Source organism: Oncorhynchus tshawytscha, linkage group LG09 (assembly GCF_018296145.1).
Source record: "Oncorhynchus tshawytscha isolate Ot180627B linkage group LG09, Otsh_v2.0, whole genome shotgun sequence".
In the NCBI taxonomy this organism is placed as follows: domain Eukaryota; kingdom Metazoa; phylum Chordata; class Actinopteri; order Salmoniformes; family Salmonidae; genus Oncorhynchus; species Oncorhynchus tshawytscha.
This window is the reverse complement of record NC_056437.1, coordinates 30,390,125-30,413,828: the sequence shown is the minus strand read 5'-3', so window position 1 is coordinate 30,413,828 and position 23,704 is coordinate 30,390,125. Positions and strand designations below refer to the sequence as shown.

The 23,704-nt window shown below is 42.1% G+C and overlaps 1 protein-coding gene across 3 annotated transcripts; it reads right to left on the bottom strand.

Annotated features, from left to right (window-relative positions):
• Positions 1-458: 458 nt before the first annotated feature.
• LOC112257776 (solute carrier family 12 member 9) lies at positions 459-22,305 on the bottom strand. Of its 3 annotated transcripts, none has more exons than XM_024431608.2 (14): positions 21,924-22,305; positions 21,173-21,432; positions 20,820-20,954; positions 10,332-10,469; positions 9,838-10,137; positions 9,575-9,682; positions 8,836-8,947; positions 8,543-8,700; positions 8,364-8,446; positions 8,138-8,262; positions 7,730-7,922; positions 5,643-5,817; positions 2,938-3,084; positions 459-2,726 (listed from the first exon to the last, which is right to left on the bottom strand). In XM_024431608.2, the coding sequence occupies exons 2-14, from the start codon at positions 21,372-21,374 to the stop codon at positions 1,870-1,872; spliced, it is 2,733 nt and encodes a 910-aa protein (XP_024287376.1). In that variant the 5' UTR covers positions 21,375-21,432; positions 21,924-22,305; the 3' UTR covers positions 459-1,869. The 3 variants fall into 3 exon arrangements, with proteins under 3 accessions (XP_024287376.1, XP_024287377.1, XP_024287378.1); XM_024431609.2 differs by having other exon boundaries at positions 21,978-22,305; XM_024431610.2 differs by having other exon boundaries at positions 22,081-22,305.
• Positions 22,306-23,704: the final 1,399 nt, after the last annotated feature.

Sequence of the window (23,704 nt, the reverse complement as noted above, 5' to 3'; positions counted from 1 at the left end):
AGGCTTTAAAGTAACAAAATGTGGAAATAGAGGTCTAACTACTCTCAGAATGCCCTGTATGTGGTGCTACAGATCACATTGGAAATTGAGATGTTTTACTTGATGTTCTGTATTTGCATTGACTGCCATTAAAATATATTGGTAATAGGAAGACTGTAAAGTTGATATTGTGACGTAGCCTAAACAAGCTGAGACCAAATCTATCATGTCTTGTCCTGACCTATATAGCCTGAGTGAAGCAGAGAATGATCTGTGGGTAATCACTTCCAAAGCTTGTATTCTGCCTGGATACAGATGCAACTCTCAAACAGCTCAAATAAACTTCTATACTACACATTCTAGCTATATACTGGAGTAATATACTACAAGCAAACTGGACTGTTGAAAATGTGCATGTTCTGTGGTTGATTTGGTCTTTTAATATAGTACCACTTCTGATATCAACAGTCACAAGTCATTTTTGTGATCTTTAAATGTTTTAATAAAAAAGACATTACTATTGTATATTACGAACCCATTCACAAATGACTGTCATATGTTACGGTTTCCTCTACACATATGTTACTCAGTATGTTATACGTTGTCTATTCTTATTCTTGAATAATGTATGTCCTGCAGAACTAGCTTGTGGCCTATCTGGCACTCAATGAGATATCCACAGACGCTGGAGAACAGTCTGTGGACTGTCACACAACGAGAGAACAGTACATGGATTCTGAGCAGTCAGAAACAATAGTAACTTTAGTTCTCTTTATAGTCCTATTTCTGCTTAAAGCATAAAAGTCCCATAAGTCTAGTTAAATGTAGAAGCTTTCACATAGCGCCTAATACATGCTTCAATTAGTATTTAAAAATAGCTTGCATGAATACAAAACGCCTTGCAGTAACTCCATAACATTCTGTTTCCTACGTCTGTACATAAGAAAAGCACAGCAGAAGAATTCAAATACTTTCCCCAAGTAATAAATGAATGGAATGCGCCTTAGCATTTGGCATAAAGTTGATACATAAAAAATTGGACAAAATAAATTAGCAATTGATATTTAATCTGCCTGTTAGTGCCTTGGTGGTTGTGTAACATTACATAATATTGTCAAGCATTAGGGACTCATCTAGTTAGGAGCGGGGTCAGGAACTTTGAACTCATGTTCCATCATGGACCAGATAATAGTCCAGAAAAGCAGCATTTCAAGCATGACCAATTAATGAATGACCTAAAATCCTAAGAGCTCATGTGGTCCAGACAGTCGTGAGCTCTCCCAAACTGGGTCACAATCTGAAGAGGAATATGCTGGGAAAAGGGGTCAATGGAAAGAGAATGTGTTCAACATCAAATAAAAGAACACAAAATTCTAGTTTTCGTAGCGAGTAAACATATGTAGCCTTTCCTCCATTTCAGAATCCAGAGTTGGAACTCAACTCTTCTTCTACTCCATTAAATTACAGTATGAACAAATAAATATACACAGTGTACAAACCATGTCAGACTGACCAGGTGAATCCAGGTGAAAGCTATGATCCCTTATTGAGGTCACTTGTTAAATCCATTTAAATCCGTGTAGATGAAAAGGGAGGAGACAGCTTAAAGAAGGATTTTTTTTACTGTGACTGACTAGGTGCCGAATGTGTTCATTAATGAAATTAGTAGATGTGTAAATGAGTTACATTACAAGATGTGAAACTATGTGCCTACAGAACAGAGCTATACTAATAGGTCCTGTTGTGTAGCATGCCTATGTGTTTATTGTCTAACTAACACATACATCATGTACCTCATATGTTAAGCATTCAACAGACTGCCCTTTCTATTATGTTCAGGATTGAGTTAGCTACATGACATATTGATCCCATAAACACACAGTGACACACTCAAAGCTCAGTGCACGTGACTGGGGTGAGACCATGAATCAAGAGGGTTGGGCCTAAACCGTGAGTCACAGCTTCCAACTGACTAAGGTATTGTTGTGATTGGCCAGAGTGAGTAGGGGGGCGTGGTAAATACAGGAAGCGGACAGCAGCCTGAGCACTGTGCTCCATCAGCAGGCAGTTGACTGCAGACAAGAAGTCCTCTGAGAGGGCTGGGGCCGGCCTCGTCAGGCCCAGCTCCCCCAGCTCTGTGTCCTGTGTCTGTTTCTGTCCGTACAGCTGCACCACAGAGTCCCAAGGCACTATCTTGATGGAGGCCCTGATCCTCAGCTTCCTCAACAGCTCCCGGAAGGTCTCCTCTTTAACCACCCAGCCCTGGTCGCTTGACTCTGCCTCCACACACAGAAATATTCTCATTCTGGCATGGCGCCATCTGCTGGCCATGTTGAGGACACACGCCATCTGCAGCAGGAAAAGGCTGCACACGTCAACAGAGGCTGCTGAGGTGCTGCCCGGACGCAGCAGGTTGAGGGGCCACACGTCGATGATCCTCTCAGCCCCGTCCATCTTGGTCCCCATGCTCTCCCCCTGCAGCTGGAAGAAGTAGCGGCCCAGACACACGTTCTTACTCATCTTGATGGCATCAGAGATGATTCCCACATACTCCTCTGGCGTGAGCCAGCGTGGGCTCTCCACATGGCGGACTGGAGGGAAGTGGGCTTGCAGAGAGGGCAGATCTACACCAAAATCATCCCCTCCGGCCTCTTCTGACTCATAGAAGGCAGGGTCTTGGAGGAAGTAGTCCTCAGGGGTGCAACTGTCGTAGAACCCCAAGACCAGAGTGTTGGGCTTCATGCCGCCTTGAAGAGGTAAAGAGTGGAGGAGGATAATCAAATGGATTGGATTAAAGAGTACATTGCTTGACAGGTTAAACTGTTTTATGTTCCATTATCCAAAGTAGTAATATTATTTTTAATACAGTATGTCATTGCTCTTTACGACACAGTTGTGTGTGAAGAGGAGGAAAACAACAATGATCCAGAATGGTAAATAGGAGGTTGTGTGACTCACCCAGGCCAGTGATGCGCAGCAGATGCTGTGTGCCCTGCCTCACAGAGGAGGACAGAGTCAGGTCCACAAAGGCCTTCACCCCCAGCTTATCCACCAGACTCAACCAGAAGTTATACTGCTGCTGGACAGGGTCAGAGGGCAGGGTGTCTGAAACAGAAGAGAGGCTGGAATGCCTGGATTCCCAAACAAGAGCAGAGCCAAACTAGTTTCCCTTAAATTTTCTATGGGGTCTGAAATGATTGACACACTTGATAAAGATGAGCAAAAATGACTGAATAAAACAAATAATTCATATTCCTACACTGAGTATACAAAACACCTCTTTCCATGACATAGACTGACCAGGTAAATCCAGGTGAAAACTATGATCCCTTATTGATGTCACTATTGGAGACAGATTTTAAGATATTACAAGGGTCATTTATATAGCTGAAACTTGTTTTAAATGCAAACAAAACACATTTTATGATTTTTAATAGGTGAAGAAAGTTGGTTGAAAATACACTTGCACTTACAAGCTTAGGTGGTTTTCGAATTAATCAGGTCTCTGCATATAAATACTTAGGGATATGGTTGGATGATAAACTGTCTTTTAAAATGCATATTGATGAACTTTGTAAACGGCTAAAAATCAAGCTAGGCTTCCTCTATAGAAACAGGACATGTTTGTCCTCTATAAATAGAAGACAAATTGTGCAAGCTACTTTTATGTCTGTTATAGATTATGGGGATATTATTTACATGCATGCTACGGCATCAACACTTAAATTGCTGGATGCTCCTTATCATTGCGCACTTAGGTTTATTACGGGTGCTAGCTACAGAACTCGCCACTGTGTTTTATATCAAAATGTGGGTTGGACTTCGCTGTCCGTGAGACGAGAACAACATGCTCTCGTGTTTGTCTATAAAGCACTTCTGAATAAACTACCTTATTTATAATCACTCATCAATATTAGAATTAGAATTCCTAAAACCAGGTCTCAAGCATGGATTATACTTGAGGCCCATGGGATTTCCAGAGTTGGGTATGGCTGCCTTTTCCTGTTACGCTCCTTGCCCATGGAATAGCCTGCAAACTAAAGTTAAACTTGAGACTCTTGTCCTCCCTGCCCATTTTAAACATTTATTGGAGGATTTTTATTTTTGTATTGCTTGTAACAGTTTCAGGTAATACAAGTTCTTATGCTGTTAGGGGAATAACCTATGTAAATGTAATAATCTGTTTGTCTTGTTTAGTTTCTTAATCATTGTACCTAAACTGTATGTGTAAACATGCATACACAGGGCCCAGCTGTAAAAGAGACCTTGGTCTCAGTCTGTGTTCCTCGTTGAAATAAAGGTATAATAACTTGTTAAATCCCATTCAAATCATTGTAGATGAAGGGGAGATGAGGTTTAAAAATCCTTATTTAACCTAAGACAATTGAGACATGGATTGTGTATGTGTGCCATTCAGAGGGTGCATGGGCATGATAAAAGATTTAAGTGCCTTTGAACAGGGTATGATAGTAGGTGCCAGGCGCACCGGTTTGTGTCAAGGACTGAAATGCTGCTGGATTTTTGATGCTCAACAGTTTCCTGTGTGTATGAAGAATGGTCCACCACCCAAAGGACATCAGCAAATTTGACCCAACTGAGGGAAGCATTGGAGTCAACATGGGCCAGCATCCCTGTGGAACATTTTCGACACCTTGTAGAGTCCATGCCCTGACGAATTGAGGCTGTTCTGAGGGCAAAAAGAGTTCCTAATATTTGGTATACTCAGTTTACATTTTATGCTCCCCAGAAAATTGGTAAATTATAGTATTTTAAACTAATGCAATTGCTCAGATGGTAGGGGTCAATATGATTGACACCACTTTTTTCAATGCCTGACCTTGTGACCTTTTCAATGAGCCTTTTCTCAAAATGTTTTATGAGTTGGAGAACACTTTGGAAGGGATCTTAGACCATTCCTCCATACAGAATCCTTCCAGATCATTGTTATCCTTTGTCTGTGCTTATAGACTCCCCTCTTCAATTCAAACCACAGGTTTCCAATGGGTTTCAAGTCTGGCGACTGAAAAGACCATGGCAAAATGTTGATTTTGTGGTCAATTAACAATTTCTTTGTAGGTACTGATGTGTGCTCTGGGTTACTGTCGTGCTGGAAGATCCGCAAGCGGTCAAGGTTCAGCCTCTGTCCTGGTACTGGGTAAAGTTTATGATGCCATTGACCTTAACAAGGGCCCCACAACCACATTTTAAAGTAGATATGGGTTTCTTTTCTGCTTATGCATTCTTATTATGAAGCCAAACCCACCACTAGTGTGCATGGCCTAAAAGCTCAATTTTTATGTCATCTGACTGTTTCCAATCCAAGTGCCAATGTCATTTAGCAAACTCCAGGTGTTTACATTTGTTGGATAACATAAAAATAGAGCAGCTCTTAGCATTAGTATAAAATCATTTTTTGGAGCATCCAATATAGCTCAGTATTTGAACTATTTATTTTATACAGTATGTGTTGCACATCTTTTAGCAAGGGTGTCAATCATTTTGGACCCCAGAAATATCACACTCAGATTACTCCTTTTGTCAAATCAAATAGTGGAAGCTTTAGGTTTTATGCAGTCATAAAAATTACAAGTATTTATTGTAAGAGTCAGATTCATATGATACCACTGGTACCAGTACCCCAGTCAGCGTCCCTATAATGTTACCCAGATCTCCCAGCTTCACGTGTCCCAGCACAAACAGGCCGCCCTTCTTCAGCTGATTGACAAAGTTGATGAGCTGGCAGGAGGAGCGAGGGTTGGCCACCATCAACAACACCTGGGGCCTCCAGAACTTCACATGGTCCTTCCTCACGTCCAGCATCAGCAGATACTTACGCACCTACAAGAGAGGGGGAATGGGGGAAAGTAGATTCAAAGCACCAAGAATGACAGCGGTGACACACCACAGGGTCCTGTTTAGTGGGGAACACCATAGCAAAATATTTTGCATCAGAAAACCTACATATGTTTTCTAAACTGAACACCTTCAGATATTTCGAAACGGTGAAGAACTGTTTCCTCCCTGTTGAACATGACCCAGGAACTGGCCCATGAGCGCATGTTTGCTTTGGTACAAGTACAGTGCCTTGCGAAAGTATTCAGCCCCCTTGAACTTTGCGACCTTTTGCCACATTTCAGGCTTCAAACATAAAGATATAAAACTGTATTTTTTTGTGAAGAATCAACAACAAGTGGGACACAATCATGAAGTGGAACGACATTTATTGGATATTTCAAACTTTTTTAACAAATCAAAAACTGAAAAATTGGGCGTGCAAAATTATTCAGCCCCTTTACTTTCAGTGCAGCAAACTCTCTCCAGAAGTTCAGTGAGGATCTCTGAATGATCCAATGTTGACCTAAATGACTAATGATGATAAATACAATCCACCGGTGTGTAATCAAGTCTCCGTATAAATGCACCTGCACTGTGATAGTCTCAGAGGTCCGTTAAAAGCGCAGAGAGCATCATGAAGAACAAGGAACACACCAGGCAGGTCCGAGATACTGTTGTGAATAAGTTTAAAGCCGGATTTGGATACAAAAAGATTTCCCAAGCTTTAAACATCCCAAGGAGCACTGTGCAAGCGATAATATTGAAATGGAAGGAGTATCAGACCACTGCAAATCCACCAAGACCTGGCTGTCCCTCTAAACTTTCAGCTCATACAAGGAGAAGACTGATCAGAGATGCAGCCAAGAGGCCCATGATCACTCTGGATGAACTGCAGAGATCTACAGCTGAGGTGGGAGACTCTGTCCATAGGACAACAATCAGTCGTATATTGCACAAATCTGGCCTTTATGGAAGAGTGGCAAGAAGAAAGCCATTTCTTAAGGATATCCATAAAAAGTGTTGTTTAAAGTTTGCCACAAGCCACCTGGGAGACACACCAAACATGTGGAAGAAGGTGCTCTGGTCAGATGAAACCAAAATTGAACTTTTTGGCAACAATGCAAAATGTTATGTTTGGCGTAAAAGCAACACAGCTCATCACCCTGAACACACCATCCCCACTGTCAAACATGGTGGTGGCAGCATCATGGTTTGGGCCTGCTTTTCTTCAGCAGGGACAGGGAAGATGGTTAAAATTGATGGGAAGATGGATGGAGCCAAATACAGGACCATTCTGGAAGAAAACCTGATGGTGTCTGCAAAAGACCTGAGACTGGGACGGAGATTTGTCTTCCAACAAGACAATGATCCAAAACATAAAGCAAAATCTACAATGGAATGGTTCAAAAATAAACATATCCAGGTGTTAGAATGGCCAAGTCAAAGTCCAGACCTGAATCCTATCGAGAATCTGTGGAAAGAACTGAAAACTGCTGTTCACAAATGCTCTCCATCCAACCTCACTGAGCTCGAGCTGTTTTGCAAGGAGGAATGGGAAAACATTTCAGTCTCGATGTGCAAAACTGATAGAGACATACCCCAAGCGACTTACAGCTGTAATCGCAGCAAAAGGTGGCGCTACAAAGTATTAACTTAAGGGGGCTGAATAATTTTGCACGCCCAATTTTCAGTTTTTGATTTGTTAAAAAAAGTTTGAAATATCCAATAAATGTCGTTCCACTTCATGATTGTGTCCAACTTGTTGTTGATTCTTCACAAAAAAATACAGTTTTATATCTTTATGTTTGAAGCCTGAAATGTGGCAAAAGGTCGCAAAGTTCAAGGGGGCCGAATACTTTCGCAAGGCACTGTATATGCGTGTGGTGTGTGTGCGCACGTCTCCATGTGTGGGTACCTGATGGAAGATGAGAGCCTGGCTGATGTATCCCCAGCTGCTGGTGGGTGATCTGTAGTGCAGGAAGAGCAACAGCAGCAAGAGGAGGATGATGCTGGCTGAAGAGTAGACAGGATTAATGACAAACATCATCACCAGACAGCTCAGAATGCCCAGCAGACATGTGTGCCAGGAGAACACCTGGAAGGTGGGCCTGGGGAGATAGAATGGCAAGGGAAACCGGGGAAAGGTGAAAGGTGAAAGACAGGTAAAAACTAGACTGGACAATAATGGTCAAAAGAATTCCAGATAAATGCTACTTCACTAAGGACAACGACATCCAAACACAAAAAGAGGAACATCAGCGCAAGGTCATTGTCTTCTTTCTTTTTTATCGGATTGTACAGCATGATACTAGGATCTGATTACCTGAAGTTGGGGGCCGATGCCCATTCCAGAGCCAGACAGGCCAAGTCGACAGCAGCATAGGCCAGCAGGTAGAACACTGTCACAAGGCCAGCTATTGCATTAAGTTGGCCTGCAAACACCACACACTGCAACACAGTCACACCAAAGACACTGTCTCAGAGCCTGTTTAAAATGCCAAAAGTAGCACTCCACAGCTCACGACAATACACGCATGTCCTCTCATCACCTGTGCCAACCCCCAGGTGTACAGCACTGCCACCCATGGGTTACCAGAGCTGGAAGTGATAGCAGCAGGAGCCAATGGAAAACCTATGGGTAACATCAACATTACATCAACATTATGCTCCTTATTCTGTGTCCTTTACTCTGTTACTCTTTGCGAAACAATTTCAACAACATCCTTACCAAACAGCTGGTCCAGTGCAAGGGCATGGAGGATCCGGGATGCCCCAATCAGAGAGCACATGGCTGCTGATAGGGCGGAACAGTAGATCCCGATGGTGACAAATGGTGGCCAGATGTTTATACGCTGGAAGAACCCGTAATCCTGAACCAACAGGGTCCTAAACAAAATACGTTAATTAGTTAACTATTTTAAAGTATATAGTAGCTACAGTATGATGAATAGTCGGGCAGTCAATTATGAGCAAATTAGGGATGACAGAGTTCCCACCACTCCCAGCCTCATCCATTCAGACCTTTCACATGTGGAGCTGGCCAGGATGAAGAGCAGGACATAGACTATGCAGGTGTAGAGGACTGCAATAATGGTGCCTTTGGGAATGGCAGCACTGGGGTTCTTCAGCTCTCCTACAGAGAACAGATTAAGGGAAAGATAGTTGAACATGTCAAGTTTGAGTCTGTATGTGAAGCTTAATAAGATGTTAACTAACGGAGCTAAAATATTCCATTACCTTTAGTCAGAATGCATATGGCACAGGTAAAGTAACAGCTACACTGAGTATACAAAACTTTAAGAACTGCTCTTTCCATGACAGACTGACCAGGTTAATCCAGGTGTGATCCATTATTGAGGTCACTTGTTAAATCCACTTAAATCAGTGTAGATGAAGGGAAGGGGACAGCTTAAAGATTGACTTTCAAGGTTGTGTATGTGTGCCATTCAGAGGGTGAATGGGAAAGACAAAAGATTTAAGCGCCTTTGAACAGGGTATGATAGTAGGTGCCAGGTGCACCAGTTTGTGTCAAGAACTGCAACACTGCTGGGTTTCACCCTCAACAATTTCCCGTCTGTATCAAGAATGGTCCACCACCCAAAGGACATCCTGCCAACTTGACAACTGTGGGAAGCATTGGTGTCAACATAGGCCAGCATCCCTGTGGAATGCTTTAGACACCTTGTAGAGTCTATGCCCTAAAGAATTGAGGCTGTTCTGAGGGCAAAAGGGGGGGGTATATGATGCGTGTGGAGAGTACCTGACATGTTGGCTCCGGCCATGATTCCGGTACAGCTGGTGAACATGACAGCGAACACGGAAGCGAATGACATTACTTTACCGGTGCTATAGTCCACAGTGTAGCTCGCTGAAGACGAAAAAGAGGAAGAACACTGTTGCTATAACAGCTCTCTTTCAAACCATAAAACTAACAACTCTATACATGTACAGTTTCACCTCCCCATCAGGGCTTACTATGCCTATAATGCATCTGAAATATGACCCCAGCCAGACAGTACTCACAGCCCAGGTTGTCCCTCAGTGTAGTGCCGTTGAAGCCTGTGTAGCTGGCATTGTAGGTGAGGGTATGGTTGCCAGGGCCCTGGTGGGAGATGAGGAAGTTTAGCGGCGTGGTCAGCGCCAGGGGGCTGATGTAGATGGACAGCAAGGAGATGGTCACCACCAGCAGGATGAGAAAGGAGGTGCGGGCGAAGATGTGGGCGCCCACTAGGCACACCAACAGAACCAGCAGGAGAACTATGGAAGAGTACAGCACTGTGTACCAGTATCCCTGGGGAAGCACCCGCAATGCAGAGGAGGACGCTAGAGTAGGAGGTGGACAAAGAGGACAAGATAAAACACTGGGTGGAATGACTCATTTGAATGCATGTGGCACCAACATTCTAAGAAATATTATATAGAATTTGTTTTCAGCAGAAGTACAAAATCTTGGCATGCATGCTTGGAATTTTAAGTATTAGGGCTTAAACTAGTAATTATAGAATGTCAAGACTAACCTGGATCCTGACCAAATATGTCAAGTATGGCCTCTACCAGACCAAGCACATAGACTCCACACGCGCACACCTTGGCAAGGAAGAACATGAGGCCAATGCTTCCTCCAAACTCTGGGCCCAACGATCGACTGATCATGACTGGCAGACATTAGGTCAAGGAGTTAAATATTACTGATCTGGTGTGCTTCATTAATAAAGGTTTGCAAAGTCACTCTGCTCAGCTGGTTAAATCACATGATGCACACCAGCTGTTGTCATCAGTGTATTCAGATTCTGTAATCCAAAACACTTATCTTCTATCTTTTTGACTACAAAACATAAACACCTGCTGGCACTATGATGATGTTAGGGTGGTTCTGGACATGATGAATATGGGGTTGAAAATTGATGAAATTTCCCGTTAGAGATATAAGGGCTAGAATTGTCTATAAAATAATGTGGCATCAAGTTAGACTAGTAAGAACTTTTAAAACCTTCACTCATACTTCAGACCAATACACATTTGCAAAATACAATACCTTCAGAAAGTATTCACAACTCTTGACTTTTTCGACATTGTTGTGTTACAGCCTGAATTTAAAATGGATTATATTGAGATTTTTTTTTTGTCACTGGCTACACACAATACCCCATAATGTCAAAGTAAAATTGTTTTTAGAAATGTTTACAAATTAATAAAAACTGAAAAGCTATAATGTCTTGAGTCAATAAGTATTCAACCGCTTTGTTAGAGCAGTTCAGGAGTAAAAATGAGCTTAACAAAATAAGTTGCATGGACTGTGTGCAATAAGTGTTTAACGTAATTTTTTTATGACTGCCTCATCTCTGTACCCCACACATACAGATAATTGTAAGGTCCCTCTGTCGAGTAGTGAATTTCAAACACAGATTCAACCACAAAGACCAGAGGGCTGCCGTGCTTCTAGCGCTTATAAAAAAAATCAAAATACTTTTCTGTGTTATTTCTTACATTATTAGCCCAGATATATTTGGGTGTTATTACATACAGCCGGGAAGAACTATTGGATATCAGAGCGGCGGTAACTCACCAGCACTACCAGAATTACGACCAGGAATACGACATTCCCGAATCGGATACTCTGTTCGTAGCCCCCAGGGCAATTGAACTGATTCCAGAGGCCGATCCAAAACACCGCTGGAGGAGGATAGGTACTCGGAGTGGTCTTCTAGTCCGACTAAGGAGGCGCACACACCACCCACCGCTTCGGAGTATATTACCCGCTAATGTTCAGTCTGGATAATAAAGAGCTCAGGGAGAGGATTTCTTTCCAGAGAGACATAAGGGATTGTAACATACTCTTTTTCACGAAAACATGACTCTCTCGGGATATACTGTCCGAGTCCGTTCAGCCAGGTGGATTCACAATTCATCGCACAGACAGGAATAAATATCTCTCCAGGAAGAAGGGCGGGGGTATATGTTTCAAGAAGAACTACTTATGGTGTGATTGTGATAACATACTGAAACACAAGTAATTTTGTTAACCCGACCTAGAATACTTCACAATCAAATGCCGACAGTATTATCGCCCAAGAGAATTCTCTTCAGTTATATTCACAGCCGTGTATAACCCCCTCAAGCCGATACCACAAAGGCCCTCAAAGAACTTCACTGTATTTTATGCAAACTGGAAACCATATCCTGAGCCCGCGTTTATTGTAGCTGGGGATTTTAACAAAGCAAATTTGAGAAAAAGCCTGCCGAAGTTCTATCAACACATTGACTGTAGTACTCGCACTGCTCAAACAAGCAATCACTGCTACTCCAACTTCCGGGATGCCTACAAGGCCCTCCTTTCAGCAAATCTGATCACGACTCCATTTGGCTCCTCACTGACTATAGGTAGAAACTCAAAACAGGAAGTACCCATGCTAAGGACTATTCAACGCTGGTCTGACCAATCGGAATCCACGCTTCAAGATTGTTTTGATCACGCAGACTGGGATATGTTCCAGGTAGTCTCCGAGAACAATATTGACGAATGCACTGACGGTGACTGAGTACGGTGACTGAGTTTATTAGGGAGTGTTTGCGATATGGTGTACCCACTGTGACTAATAAAACGTACCCCAACCAGAAACAGTGGAGAGTTTGCAGCATTCACACAAAACTGAAAGCTCGAACCATCATATTTAACCATGGCAAGGTGACTGGGAATATGGCTGAATACAAACAGTGTAGTTATTCCCTCTGTAAGGCAATCAAACAGGCAAAACGTCAGTATAGAGACAAAGTGGAGTCGCAATTTCAGTGGCTCAAACCTGAAACATATGTGGCAGGGTCTACAGAAAATCACAGACTACAAAGGGACACCAAACTCTTGCTTCCGGACAAGTTAACACCGTCGCCCGCTTTGAGGATAACAGTGCCACCGACGAGGCCCGCTAACAAGGACTGTGGGCTCTCCTTCTCCGTGGCCGACGTGAGTAAGACATTTAAGCGTGTTAACCCTCGCAAGGCTGCCGGCCCAGATGGCATCCCTAGCCGTGTCCTCAGAGCATACGCAGACCAACTGGCTGGAGTGTTTACAAACATATTCAATCTCTCCATTTCCCAGTCTACTGTCCCCACATGCTTCAAGATGTCCACCATTGTTCCTGTACCCAAGAAAGCAAAGGTAACTGAACTAAACGACTATCGCCCCGTAGCACTCACTTCTGCCATCATGAAGTGATTTGAGAGACTAGTCAAGGATCATATCACCTTACCTGCTACCCTAGACCCACTTCAATTTGCTTACCACCCCAATAGATCCACAGACGATGCAATCACACTGCCCTGTCCCATCTGGACAAAAGGAATACCTATGTAAGAATGCTGTGCATTGACTGTAGCTCAGCATTCAACACCATAGTACCCTCCAAGCTCATTAAGCTTGAGGCCATGAGTCTGAACCCCGCCTGTGCAACTGGGTCCTGGACATCCTGACAGGCCGCCCCCAGGTGGTGAAGGTATGAGAAAACAAGGATGCGTGCTTAGCCCCCTCCTGTACTCCCTGTTCACCCATGAATGTGTGGCCACGCACGCCTCCAACTCAATCAAGTTTGCAGACGACAACAGTAGTAGGCTTGATTACCAACAATGACGAGACAGCCTACAGGGAGAAGGTTTGGTACCAGGAAAATAACCTATCACCCAACGTCAACAAAACAAATGATAGGTTATTTTGGACTTCAGGAAACAGCAGAGGGAGCACCCCCCCTATCCACATTGACGGGACAGCAGTGGAGAAGGTGGAAGGATTCCTTGGCGTACACATCACTGACAAACTGAAATGGTCCACCCATACAGACAGTGTGGTGAAAAAGGCACAACAGCTTGGCACCTAAAACCCTCAGACTTTTACAGATGCACAATTGCGAGCATCCTGTCGGGCTGTATCACAGCCTGCTACGGCAGCTGCACCGCCCGCAACCGCAGGGCTCTCCAGGGGGTGGTGCTGTCTGCCCAATACATCACCGGAAGCAAACTACCTGCCCCCCAGGACACCTACAGCACCCAATATCACAGGAAGGTCAAAAAGATCAATCAAGGACAACAACCACCCGAGCCACTGCCTGTTCACGCCACTATAATCCAGAAGGAAAGGTCAGTACAGGTGCATCAAAGCTGGGACCGAGAGACTGAAAAACAGCTTCTAGCTCAAGGCCATCAGACTGTTGCATAGCCACCACTAGCACATTAGAGGCTGCTGCCCTATATGCATAGACTTGGAATCACTGGCCACTTTAATAATGGAACACTAGTCATTTTAACTTAACTAGGGTAGGGGGCAACATTTGGAATGTTGGATGAAAAGCGTGCCCAAATTAAACTGCCTGCTACTCAGGCCCAGAAGATAGGATATGCATATAATTAGTAGATTTGGATAGAAAACTCTAAAGTTACCAAAACTGTTAAAATAATGTCTGCGAGTATAACAAAACTGATATGGCAGGCGAAAACCCGAGGAAAATCCAACCAGGGAGTACTATTATTTTGAAAGGCTGTTTTCCATTGAAAGTCTATTCATTCAAAGACTTAGGACCCAGTTCACGAGCTCTATGGCTTCTTCTACATGTGGCCAGTCTTTAGGCATTGTTTCAGGCTTTTACTCTGAAAAATTAGGGAGATACAGCACTTTCAATCAGTGGCCAGTGGAAATTTCCAGATATCAGCCATGCGCGTGATCGGGAACGGGCCTTTCTTGTTTCTCTTTTTCTATTGATGAAGCTTTTGTCCGGTTGAAATATTATTTATTATTTATGACAAAAACAACCGGAGGATTGAGTTAAAACATCGTTTGGCATGCTTCTACTAACTTTTATTGTACTTTAAAAAAATGTTTTATCTGGACTTAGTGCACGTGCCTTGAGCATTCAGATTACTGGACAAAACGCGCGAACAAAAAGGAAGTTTTTAGTCATAAAGAGGGACATTATCGAACATTTGTCTAACATGGAGACCTGGGAATGCCACCAGATGAAGATCAAAGGTAAGTGATTCATTTTAATACTATTGCTGACTTGTGAGCCCTCTCATTGGCTGGAAAATGGCTGTATGCGTTTTTATGGCTAGGTGCTGAACTAACATAATCGCAAAGTGTACTTTCGCAGTAAAGCCTTTTTGAAATCTGACAGAGGTTGCATTTACAAGAAGTTTATCTTTAAGAAGGTGTATACTACTTGTATATGTTTGAGGAATTTTAATTATGGGATTTCTGTTGCTTTGAATTTGGTGCCCTGCAATTTCACTGGCTGTTGTCAAGGTTGGACGCTAGCTTGTACCAGAGAGATTAATAATGTTTACATATTTTGCATTACCCATCTCCAGTGGCGTGTAAATCATAGCATGTAAATCTTGGTGGTGCAAGACAAACATTTTGTGGGATGCATGCCAACAAAGCCACTACACAACACAATACATTAATTGCACTATACCACTGCTACCGCCCCAATAGGTCCACAGACAATACATTCGCCATCACACTGCCCTATCCCATCTGGACAAGAGGAATACCTATGTTAGAATGCTATTCATTGACTACAGCTCAGCATTCAACACCATAGTACCCTCCAAACTCATCATTAAGCTTGAGACCCTGGGTCTCGACCCCACCCTGTGCAACTGGGTCCTGGGCTTCCTGGCGGGCCGCCCCAGATGGTGAAAGTAGGAAACAACATCTCCACTCCGCTGATCCTTAACACTGGGGCCCCACAAGGGTGCGTTCTCAGCCCCCTCCTGTACTTTCTGTTCACCTACGACTGCGTGGCCATGCACGCCTCCAACTCAATCATCAAGTTTGCAGACGACACAACAGTGGTAGGCTTGATTACCAACAACGACGAGACAGCCTACAGGGAGGTGAGGGCCCTCGGAGTGTGGTGTCAGGAAAATAACATCTTACTCAATGTCAGCAAAACAAAAGAGATTATCGTGGACTTCAGGAAACAGCAAAGGGAACACCCCTCTATCCACAATGACAGGACAGCAGTGGAGAAGGTGGAAATGATCGTGGACTTCAGGAAACAGCAAATGGAAAACCCCTCTATCCACAATGACAGGACAGCAGTGGAGAAGGTCGAAATGTAAGTTCCTCTGTGTTCATATCACAGACAAACTGAAATGGTCCACACAGACAGTGTGTTGAAGGCGGCGCAACAGCGCCTCTTCAACCTCAGGAGGCTGAAAAAAAATGTGGCTTGTCACAAAAAAACCCTCACTAACTTTTACAGGTGCACAATTGAGAGCATCCTGTCGGGCTGTATCACCGCCTGGTATGGCAACTGCACCACCCACAACCTCAAGGCTCTCCAGAGGGTTGTGCTGTCCGCACAACGCATCACCGGGGGCAAACTACCCACCCTCCAGGACACCTACAACACCTGATGTCACAGGAAGGCAAAAAGATCATCAAGGACAATAACCCCCTGAGCCACTGCCTGTTCACCCTGCTTACATCCAGAAGGTGAGGTCAGTACAGATGCATCAAAGCTGAAAAACAGCTTCTATCGCAAGGCCATCAGATTGTTAGACAGCCATCACTAGCACAGAGAGGCGGCTGCCTACCTACAGACTTGATATAATTGGCCACTTTAATAAATGGAATACTAGTCACTTTAATAATGTTTACATATCTAACATTACTCATCTCATATGTATATAATGTACTGTTTTCTTCACTATCCTTTCTTTGCTATCTATTGCATCTTAGCCGCTCTGTCACTGCTCATCCATATATTTTATACCTATATATTCTTATCCCATTCCTTTACTAGATTGTATGTATTAGGATTTGTTGTGGAATTGTTAGATATTACCTGTTAGATACTGCTGCATTGTCGGATCTAGAAGCATAAGCATTTTGCTACACTCGCAATAACATCTGCTAACCATGTGCATATGACCAATAACATTTTATTTTATTTGATACACCTGGCTATGAGCGGAGCCTTGTCTGGGAGAAAAACAGTTCATTCAGCCTCATTTATTGCCTTTAAAAAAAACATAGCTAACATAGCCGACTTTCTTAATAAACAAACGTGGTTTCTACTGACAATTGAGATGTACAAACTATGTCAGCAGGGGAAACCAAGCAGATGAGGCAATCCGTAATTTCGATTAAGACAATGAGTGAGTTAGGACGGACGTAGTCAATATAACTATTTGTTCAGCACTTTTGAAATGTAAAGCGACAGAATTCAGAACATGGGCCGTTCTTACAGTGTTCTCCCTGTACACTAAGTCAGAACCGTAGGATAAATAAAAGGTGGAATATAAGCAGACAATGAAAGCTATTACAATATTCGATGATGACATTTCTCACAAACAGGTTATAGGCTACATGTACACCACCAAGTCAGAACAGTAGGTGAAATGAAGAGGTGAAAATAGACCAAATTGTTAGGTTGAGGCACAAGGGATACGAACAGTTTACTACACAACATATACTTTGTATTACTTTCTTAACTACAGTATACATATCTCATCATTTTTGCAGCAGCATACAAGACATTTTTGGACTCAACTTGTTGTGCTGTGCTCACTTGAAAAGGAAGGTGGTGTGGCGGTCCTTCGTGGGCAAATTTTGTCATCAAAGTCTGGCATTCTCTGGATTTATGGTGCTTTCAAGACAACTTGGAACTCTGAAAAAAAAAGTTGAACCATGATGATGTCAATGATCTTCAGGTCATAGCTCTAGAAAGAAGCCCAGGTTCCGATTTACAATTCCGAGTTGGATGAAAAATCACAACATATTTTCCCAGTTGTAGCTCGTTTTTCCCCCGAGTTCCCAGTTGTCTTGAACTCACTAAAGTCAAACTTTGCAATTCCGAGTTAACAGTTGTTTTGAGCGCATCACAAATCATGCTTCATTGACAGCATGGCCAATGTTGAATGTTTATAATAGGAAAATATACCCTTAATCCTTGATTTGGGACAACACAGCCACTCTACTGTGAAAAGCTGGCTAATGATTGCATCTCAACACTCCGTATTTTCTGCTGGCTTGCCCCACCACCACAGAAAGCACTGAGCTAGGCTGAAACATCTGCATGTTGGAGCTGCCTTACTCAGAAAACAAAAAAGAGACCATGTTTGTATGCAGGTATATTAACTATTATATATTTGTTTTACATTGTTGGCAAACTGATGTGTAACATGTATTAATGCCAAAAGAACATGCAAAACAGGCAAGACCCCAAACATTTATTATTATTTATTTTTTTAACAAAAAATGTGGGCCTATAACAGAGCCCCACCTGCCCTGAATGACGGGTCGCCACTGCTCATCTCATATGTATATACTGAATTCTATCCAACTATATCTTAGTCTATGCCGCTCTGACGTTGCTCGCTCAAATATTTATATATTCTTAAATCCATTCCTTTAGATGTGTGTACTGTGAAATTGTTAGATATTGTGGTTAGATATTACTGCACTGTTAGAGCTAGAAACACAAGCATTTCGCTACACCTGCAATAACATCTGCTAAACACATGTACGTGATAAATAAAATGTGATTTTAATTTGATTTACAGGCATCCTTCCTAACTCAGTTGCCAGAAAGGAAGGATACCGCTCATGGATTTCACTGTAAGTCCAAATGGTGACTAAAACAGTTAGAGTTGAATGGCTGTGACAGGAGAAAACTGAGGATGGATCAACAACACTGTTGTTACGCAACAATACTAACCTACTTGACAGAGTGAAAAGAAGGAAGCCTGTACATAAAAATATTCAAAAACATACATCCTGTTTGCAACAAGGCACTAAAGTAATACTGCATATCTCCATATTTTCAAGCATAGTGGTGGCTGCATCATGTTTTGGGTATGCTTGTAATTGTTAAGGACTGGGGAATTTTTCAGGGGAAAAAAATAACAGAATGGAGCAAAGCACATGCAAAATCCTAGCGGAAAACCCGATTGAGTCTGCTTTCCATCAGACACTGGGAGATAAATTCACCTTTCAACAGGACAATAACCTAAAACACAAGGCCAAAATCTACATGTGAGTTGCTTACGAAGAAGACAGTGAATGTACCTGAGTGACCAAGTTATAGTTTTGACTTAAATCTGCTTGAAAATCTATGGCAAGACCTGAAAATGGTTGTTTAGCAATGATGGACAATGCATTTGACAGAGCATAAAATAATTTTGACAAGAATAAATGGGCAAATGTTGCACAATCCAGGTGTATAAAGCTCTTCGAGACGTACCCAGAAAGACTCACAGCTGAAATTGCTGCAAAGGTGCTTCTACAAAGTATTACCTCAGGGGTGTGACTACTTATAGTACCAGTCAAAAGTTTGGACACACCTAGTCATTCAAGGGTTTTTCTTTATTTGACTATATTGTAGAACAAAAGTGAAGACATCAAAGCTATGAAATAACACATATGGAGTAATGTAGTAACCAAAAAGTGTTCAACAAATCAAAATATTTTAGATTCTTCAAAGTATCCACCCTCTGCCTTGATGACAGCTTTGCACACTCTTGGCATTCTCTCAAACAGGTTCACCTGGAATGCTTTTCCAACCATTTTGAAGGAGTTCCCACATATGCTGAGCACTTGTTGGCTGCTTTTCCTTCACTCTGCGGTCCAACTCATCCTAAACCATCTCAATTGGGTTGAGGTCAGGTGATTGTGGAGGCCAGGTCATCAGATGAAGCACTCCATCTCTCTCCTTCTTGGTCAAATAGCCCTTACACAGCCTGGAGGTGTGTTGGGTCATTGTCCTGTTGAAAAACAAATGATAGTCCCAATAAGACCAAACCAGATGGGATGGCATATCGCTGCAGAATGCTGTGGTAGCCATGCTGGTTAAGTGTGCCTTGAATTTTAAATAAACCATAGACAGTGTCACCAGCAAAGTACACCCACACCATCACACCTCCTCCTCCATGCTTCACATTGGGAACCACACATGAGGAGATCATCCGTTCACCTACTTTGCGTCTCACAAAGACACGGCGGTTGGAACCAAAAATCTCAAATTTGGACTCATCAGACCAAAGGACAGATTTCCATCGGTCTAATGTCCTTTGCTCGTGTTTCTTTGCAGCAATTCGACCATGAAGGCCTGATTCACGGAGTCTCCTCTGAACAGTTGATGTTGAGATGTGTCTGTTACTAGAACTCTGAAGCATTTATTTGGGCTGCAATTTCTTAGGCCGGTAACTCAAATGAACTTATCCTCTGCAGCAGAGATAACTGTGGGTCTTCCTTTCCTGTGGCGGTCCTCATGAAAGCCAGTTTCATCATAGCACTTGATGTATTTTTGCAACTGCACTTGAAGAAACTTTCAAAGTTTTTCAGATTTACTGAACTGCAATGATGGACTGTCATTTCTCTTTGCTTATTTGAGCTGTTCTTACCATAATATGGACTTGGTCTTTTACCAAATAGGGCTATCTTCTGTATACCACCCCTACCTTGTCAGAACACAACTGATTGGCTTAAACGCATTAAGATGGAAAGAAATTCCACAAATTAACAAGAAACACATGTTAATTGAAATGCATTCCAGGTGACTACCTCATGAAAATGTTTGAGAGAATGCCAAGAGTGTGCAAAGCTGTCATCAATGAAGAATCTCAAATATTTTTGGTTACTACATGATTCCATGTGTTATTTCATAGTTTTGATGTCTTTACTATAATTCTACAATGTAGAAAGTAGTAAAAATAAAGAAAAAACCTGGAATGAGTCGGTGTGTCCAAACTTTTGACTTGTACTGTATGTAAAATTACATATTTCTGTAATTCATTTTTAATAAATTTGCAAACATTTATAAAAACATGTTTTCACTTTGTCATTGCGGGGTATTATGTGTTGATGTGTGAGACAAAAAATAATAAATTGAACCTATTTTGAATTCAGGCTGTAACACAGCAAAATGTGGAATAAGTCAAGGGGTATGAATACTTTGAGGGCACTGTATATGTTTTTTTGCGGGGTGCGAAAGAACCAGAGTTAAGGATACAATAGGCCCCGCCTCCCTGCACAGCACCATTGGTGGAAATAGCACAGATGGACAAGATGGTGAGGGAGATAATGATGTAGGCTACAAGCAGCATGATAAGACCCTGCAAGAGCCCCGCGTGACCAACCACAAACCCTATGGGGAAACATCATTATACAGTATTAGTATTGTTACAGGAACACAATACAGTAGACTAATAATGCATTCACACATACACCTTCTTAAAAAGATCTATCATAGCTTGGAGCCAACAGCAGCTTGACCATCAACAAGCATCACTGTATGTTGCATGGTGAATAATTCCACATTCACAGCCTATATTTGTAATTGTCTGTCATCGATGCTGCACTCACCAGTTCTGAGGAAGAGGACTATGCTGAACATGGAGAGGACGGTGGGCACTATCACCCCGAAGAATGTGTTGAGTTTTCGGGGTACAGCATTAGGAGTGCTGGCCTCCCCAGTGCCCTCTGACCCCCCCATGCCACATACTGCGGTGTCTACAGACAGACCACACACCCCATGGGCGAGGAGGGGTGCGTGTTCATTAGACATGGCCTTCGGGAGAAGCCTATTGTATATTTAGATGGTCTAGACGTCCTTTTTTGTAACCCTGTTAAAATGTTGACATTCTTTGTATAAATTAGATCATAAAAATAAGTTGGTAACAACAATTTGACAGATTCCTGAAAACGCAGTATAGCTTTATATTTACGAAAAATAGTAGGTTCTGCAAACAAAACAATATACGGGAGGGGGGAGGGTTTTACATTGGAAAAACAACATCTTCAGACTACGATCCACCAGAAAAAAAAAGTCAGGCATTCCAAAATAAATTGCATACTTCAAAGACGCCCGAGTTAAAACACTTGACTACAACACATCATATTGCATTTGTTACAATTTAACAAGAGTTGAGTTTACGTTTCTTTCATGTATCCAAAAAGGGGAAGTGGAGCTGGGACACAGAACGGTTTTTGGTGAGGTCATTCAACAATTCAAACTCGCAATTCCGTACACTTGGTGTTTGACTGATGATAACATTTTTGTTTACTTTGCAATCATGGCTATTGTAGCTATAGCCAGATGAAAACAGCCACTCACCTATTCTCCGTCAATGGGAATAAGCGCGCGCACTTCCGGTTGTTAAACACTCACCGTCTGCATCTGGCTGCCTACTGTAGCCCACTGCTCCGTTATTTCAGTTTACAGCTGACTGATCTCTGCAAGTTATCACAAAGTAATATAAAAGCATACACACCTGTGCTTTGTTAGTTGATCTAACTAGATTAGAAAACTACTGGCTATAGTTAGCATAGGCTACATATAAATTCTCCAATAGCTCATAAAAGGTAGAAATTATAATGCCGCAATCTGACCAGCTTTCATTCAAATCTACATGTGTATTCTCCCTACTACAATGAACATTGACCTACTTGCACACTCATCTAGTTACTTGCTATTTGTTATGTGCTGGTCACGGGACAGTAAAAACTGTTCATGTGACTGCGAAAAAGGGGAGGGTGAAAATCTGTCTGTAGCTAGGTTTCCATCCAATTGGCGACAGATTTTCATGCGAATATTCTAAACTGCGCATTAAAACAATATGCGCATTTTCCCACCAGAGATGTATTTCTATCAAATTGATAGAACATGTGCGTGATGATGTTGTGCACATACAAATATCATGTGCGGTTAAATGGGGTTTCCAACTCTACTGATGGTTTTCTCACAAATGTGCGCTCTAGCTAACAATTGCTGCTAACAAATAGCTAATCTGCACACTTTTGGCTAGAGCGCATGTGTAACCTACATGAGATTATTATGGCCAAAAGAGCGAGATTTTATATTTTTCTTAAACGGCAGCAAAACATCGATTATGTCACCAGAATACAATCATCACCTTCACCACCCTGTGAATGTCATCATCATGTATTTAATCTGTAGTGGTGGAAAAAGTACCCAATCTTCATACAAAAAAAAAAAAAAATGCCGACAGTAAAAGTCACCCAATAAAATACTACTCAGTAAAAGTCTAAAAGTATTACATTTTGAACATACTTAGGTATAAAAGTATAAATAATTTCAAATTCATTATATTAAGCAAAACAGACAGCAACATGTGTTTTTATATTTACGGATAGTCAGGGGCACACTCCAAAATTCAGACATCATTTACAAACAAAGCATGTGTGTTTAGTGAGACCACCAGTCAATGGCAGTAGGGATGACCAGGGCTGTTCTCTTGGTAAGTGCGTGAATTGGACCATTTTCCTGTCCTGCTAAGCATTCAAAATGTAAAGAGTAGGCCTACTTTTGTGTGTCAGGGAAAATGTATGGAGTAAAAAGTACATCATTTTGTTTAGGAATCTAGTGAAGTAAAAGTTGTCAAAAACATAAATAGTAAAGTACTGATACCCCCAAAAATTACTTTAGTACTTTAAATGATTGTTACATTCACTATATATACAACATTATGTGGAGGAATAAGCAGCCTGTAAGATACAAAAAGGGGAAGTGGTGTTGTGACGCAGAATGATTTTTGGTGAGGTCATTCAACAATTCAAGCTCTCTTGATAGGTTTACCTATCAAATTCTAGATTTACAATTACTTTATTTCCCCAAATGGTTTAATGTGAGTGATGTCAATTCAGGTACATACAAATCCATTGTGCTGATTTTACAATATCCTTTTAAGTGAAATACAGTAAATTAGATTTTTGTTTCTCCACAAATGTATGGTGTTGCCCAGTCCTCCACCTACCTGTTGGAGTTAAAGACCAGAGAGGTGAATAGCACAGGTTGGTAGAGAGGAGAGGATGGGTTAGGGGTGCGTTTGACAGAGAGTCTGTCGCATCCCCCCCATGTCCTGTCAAGAGTGCTGA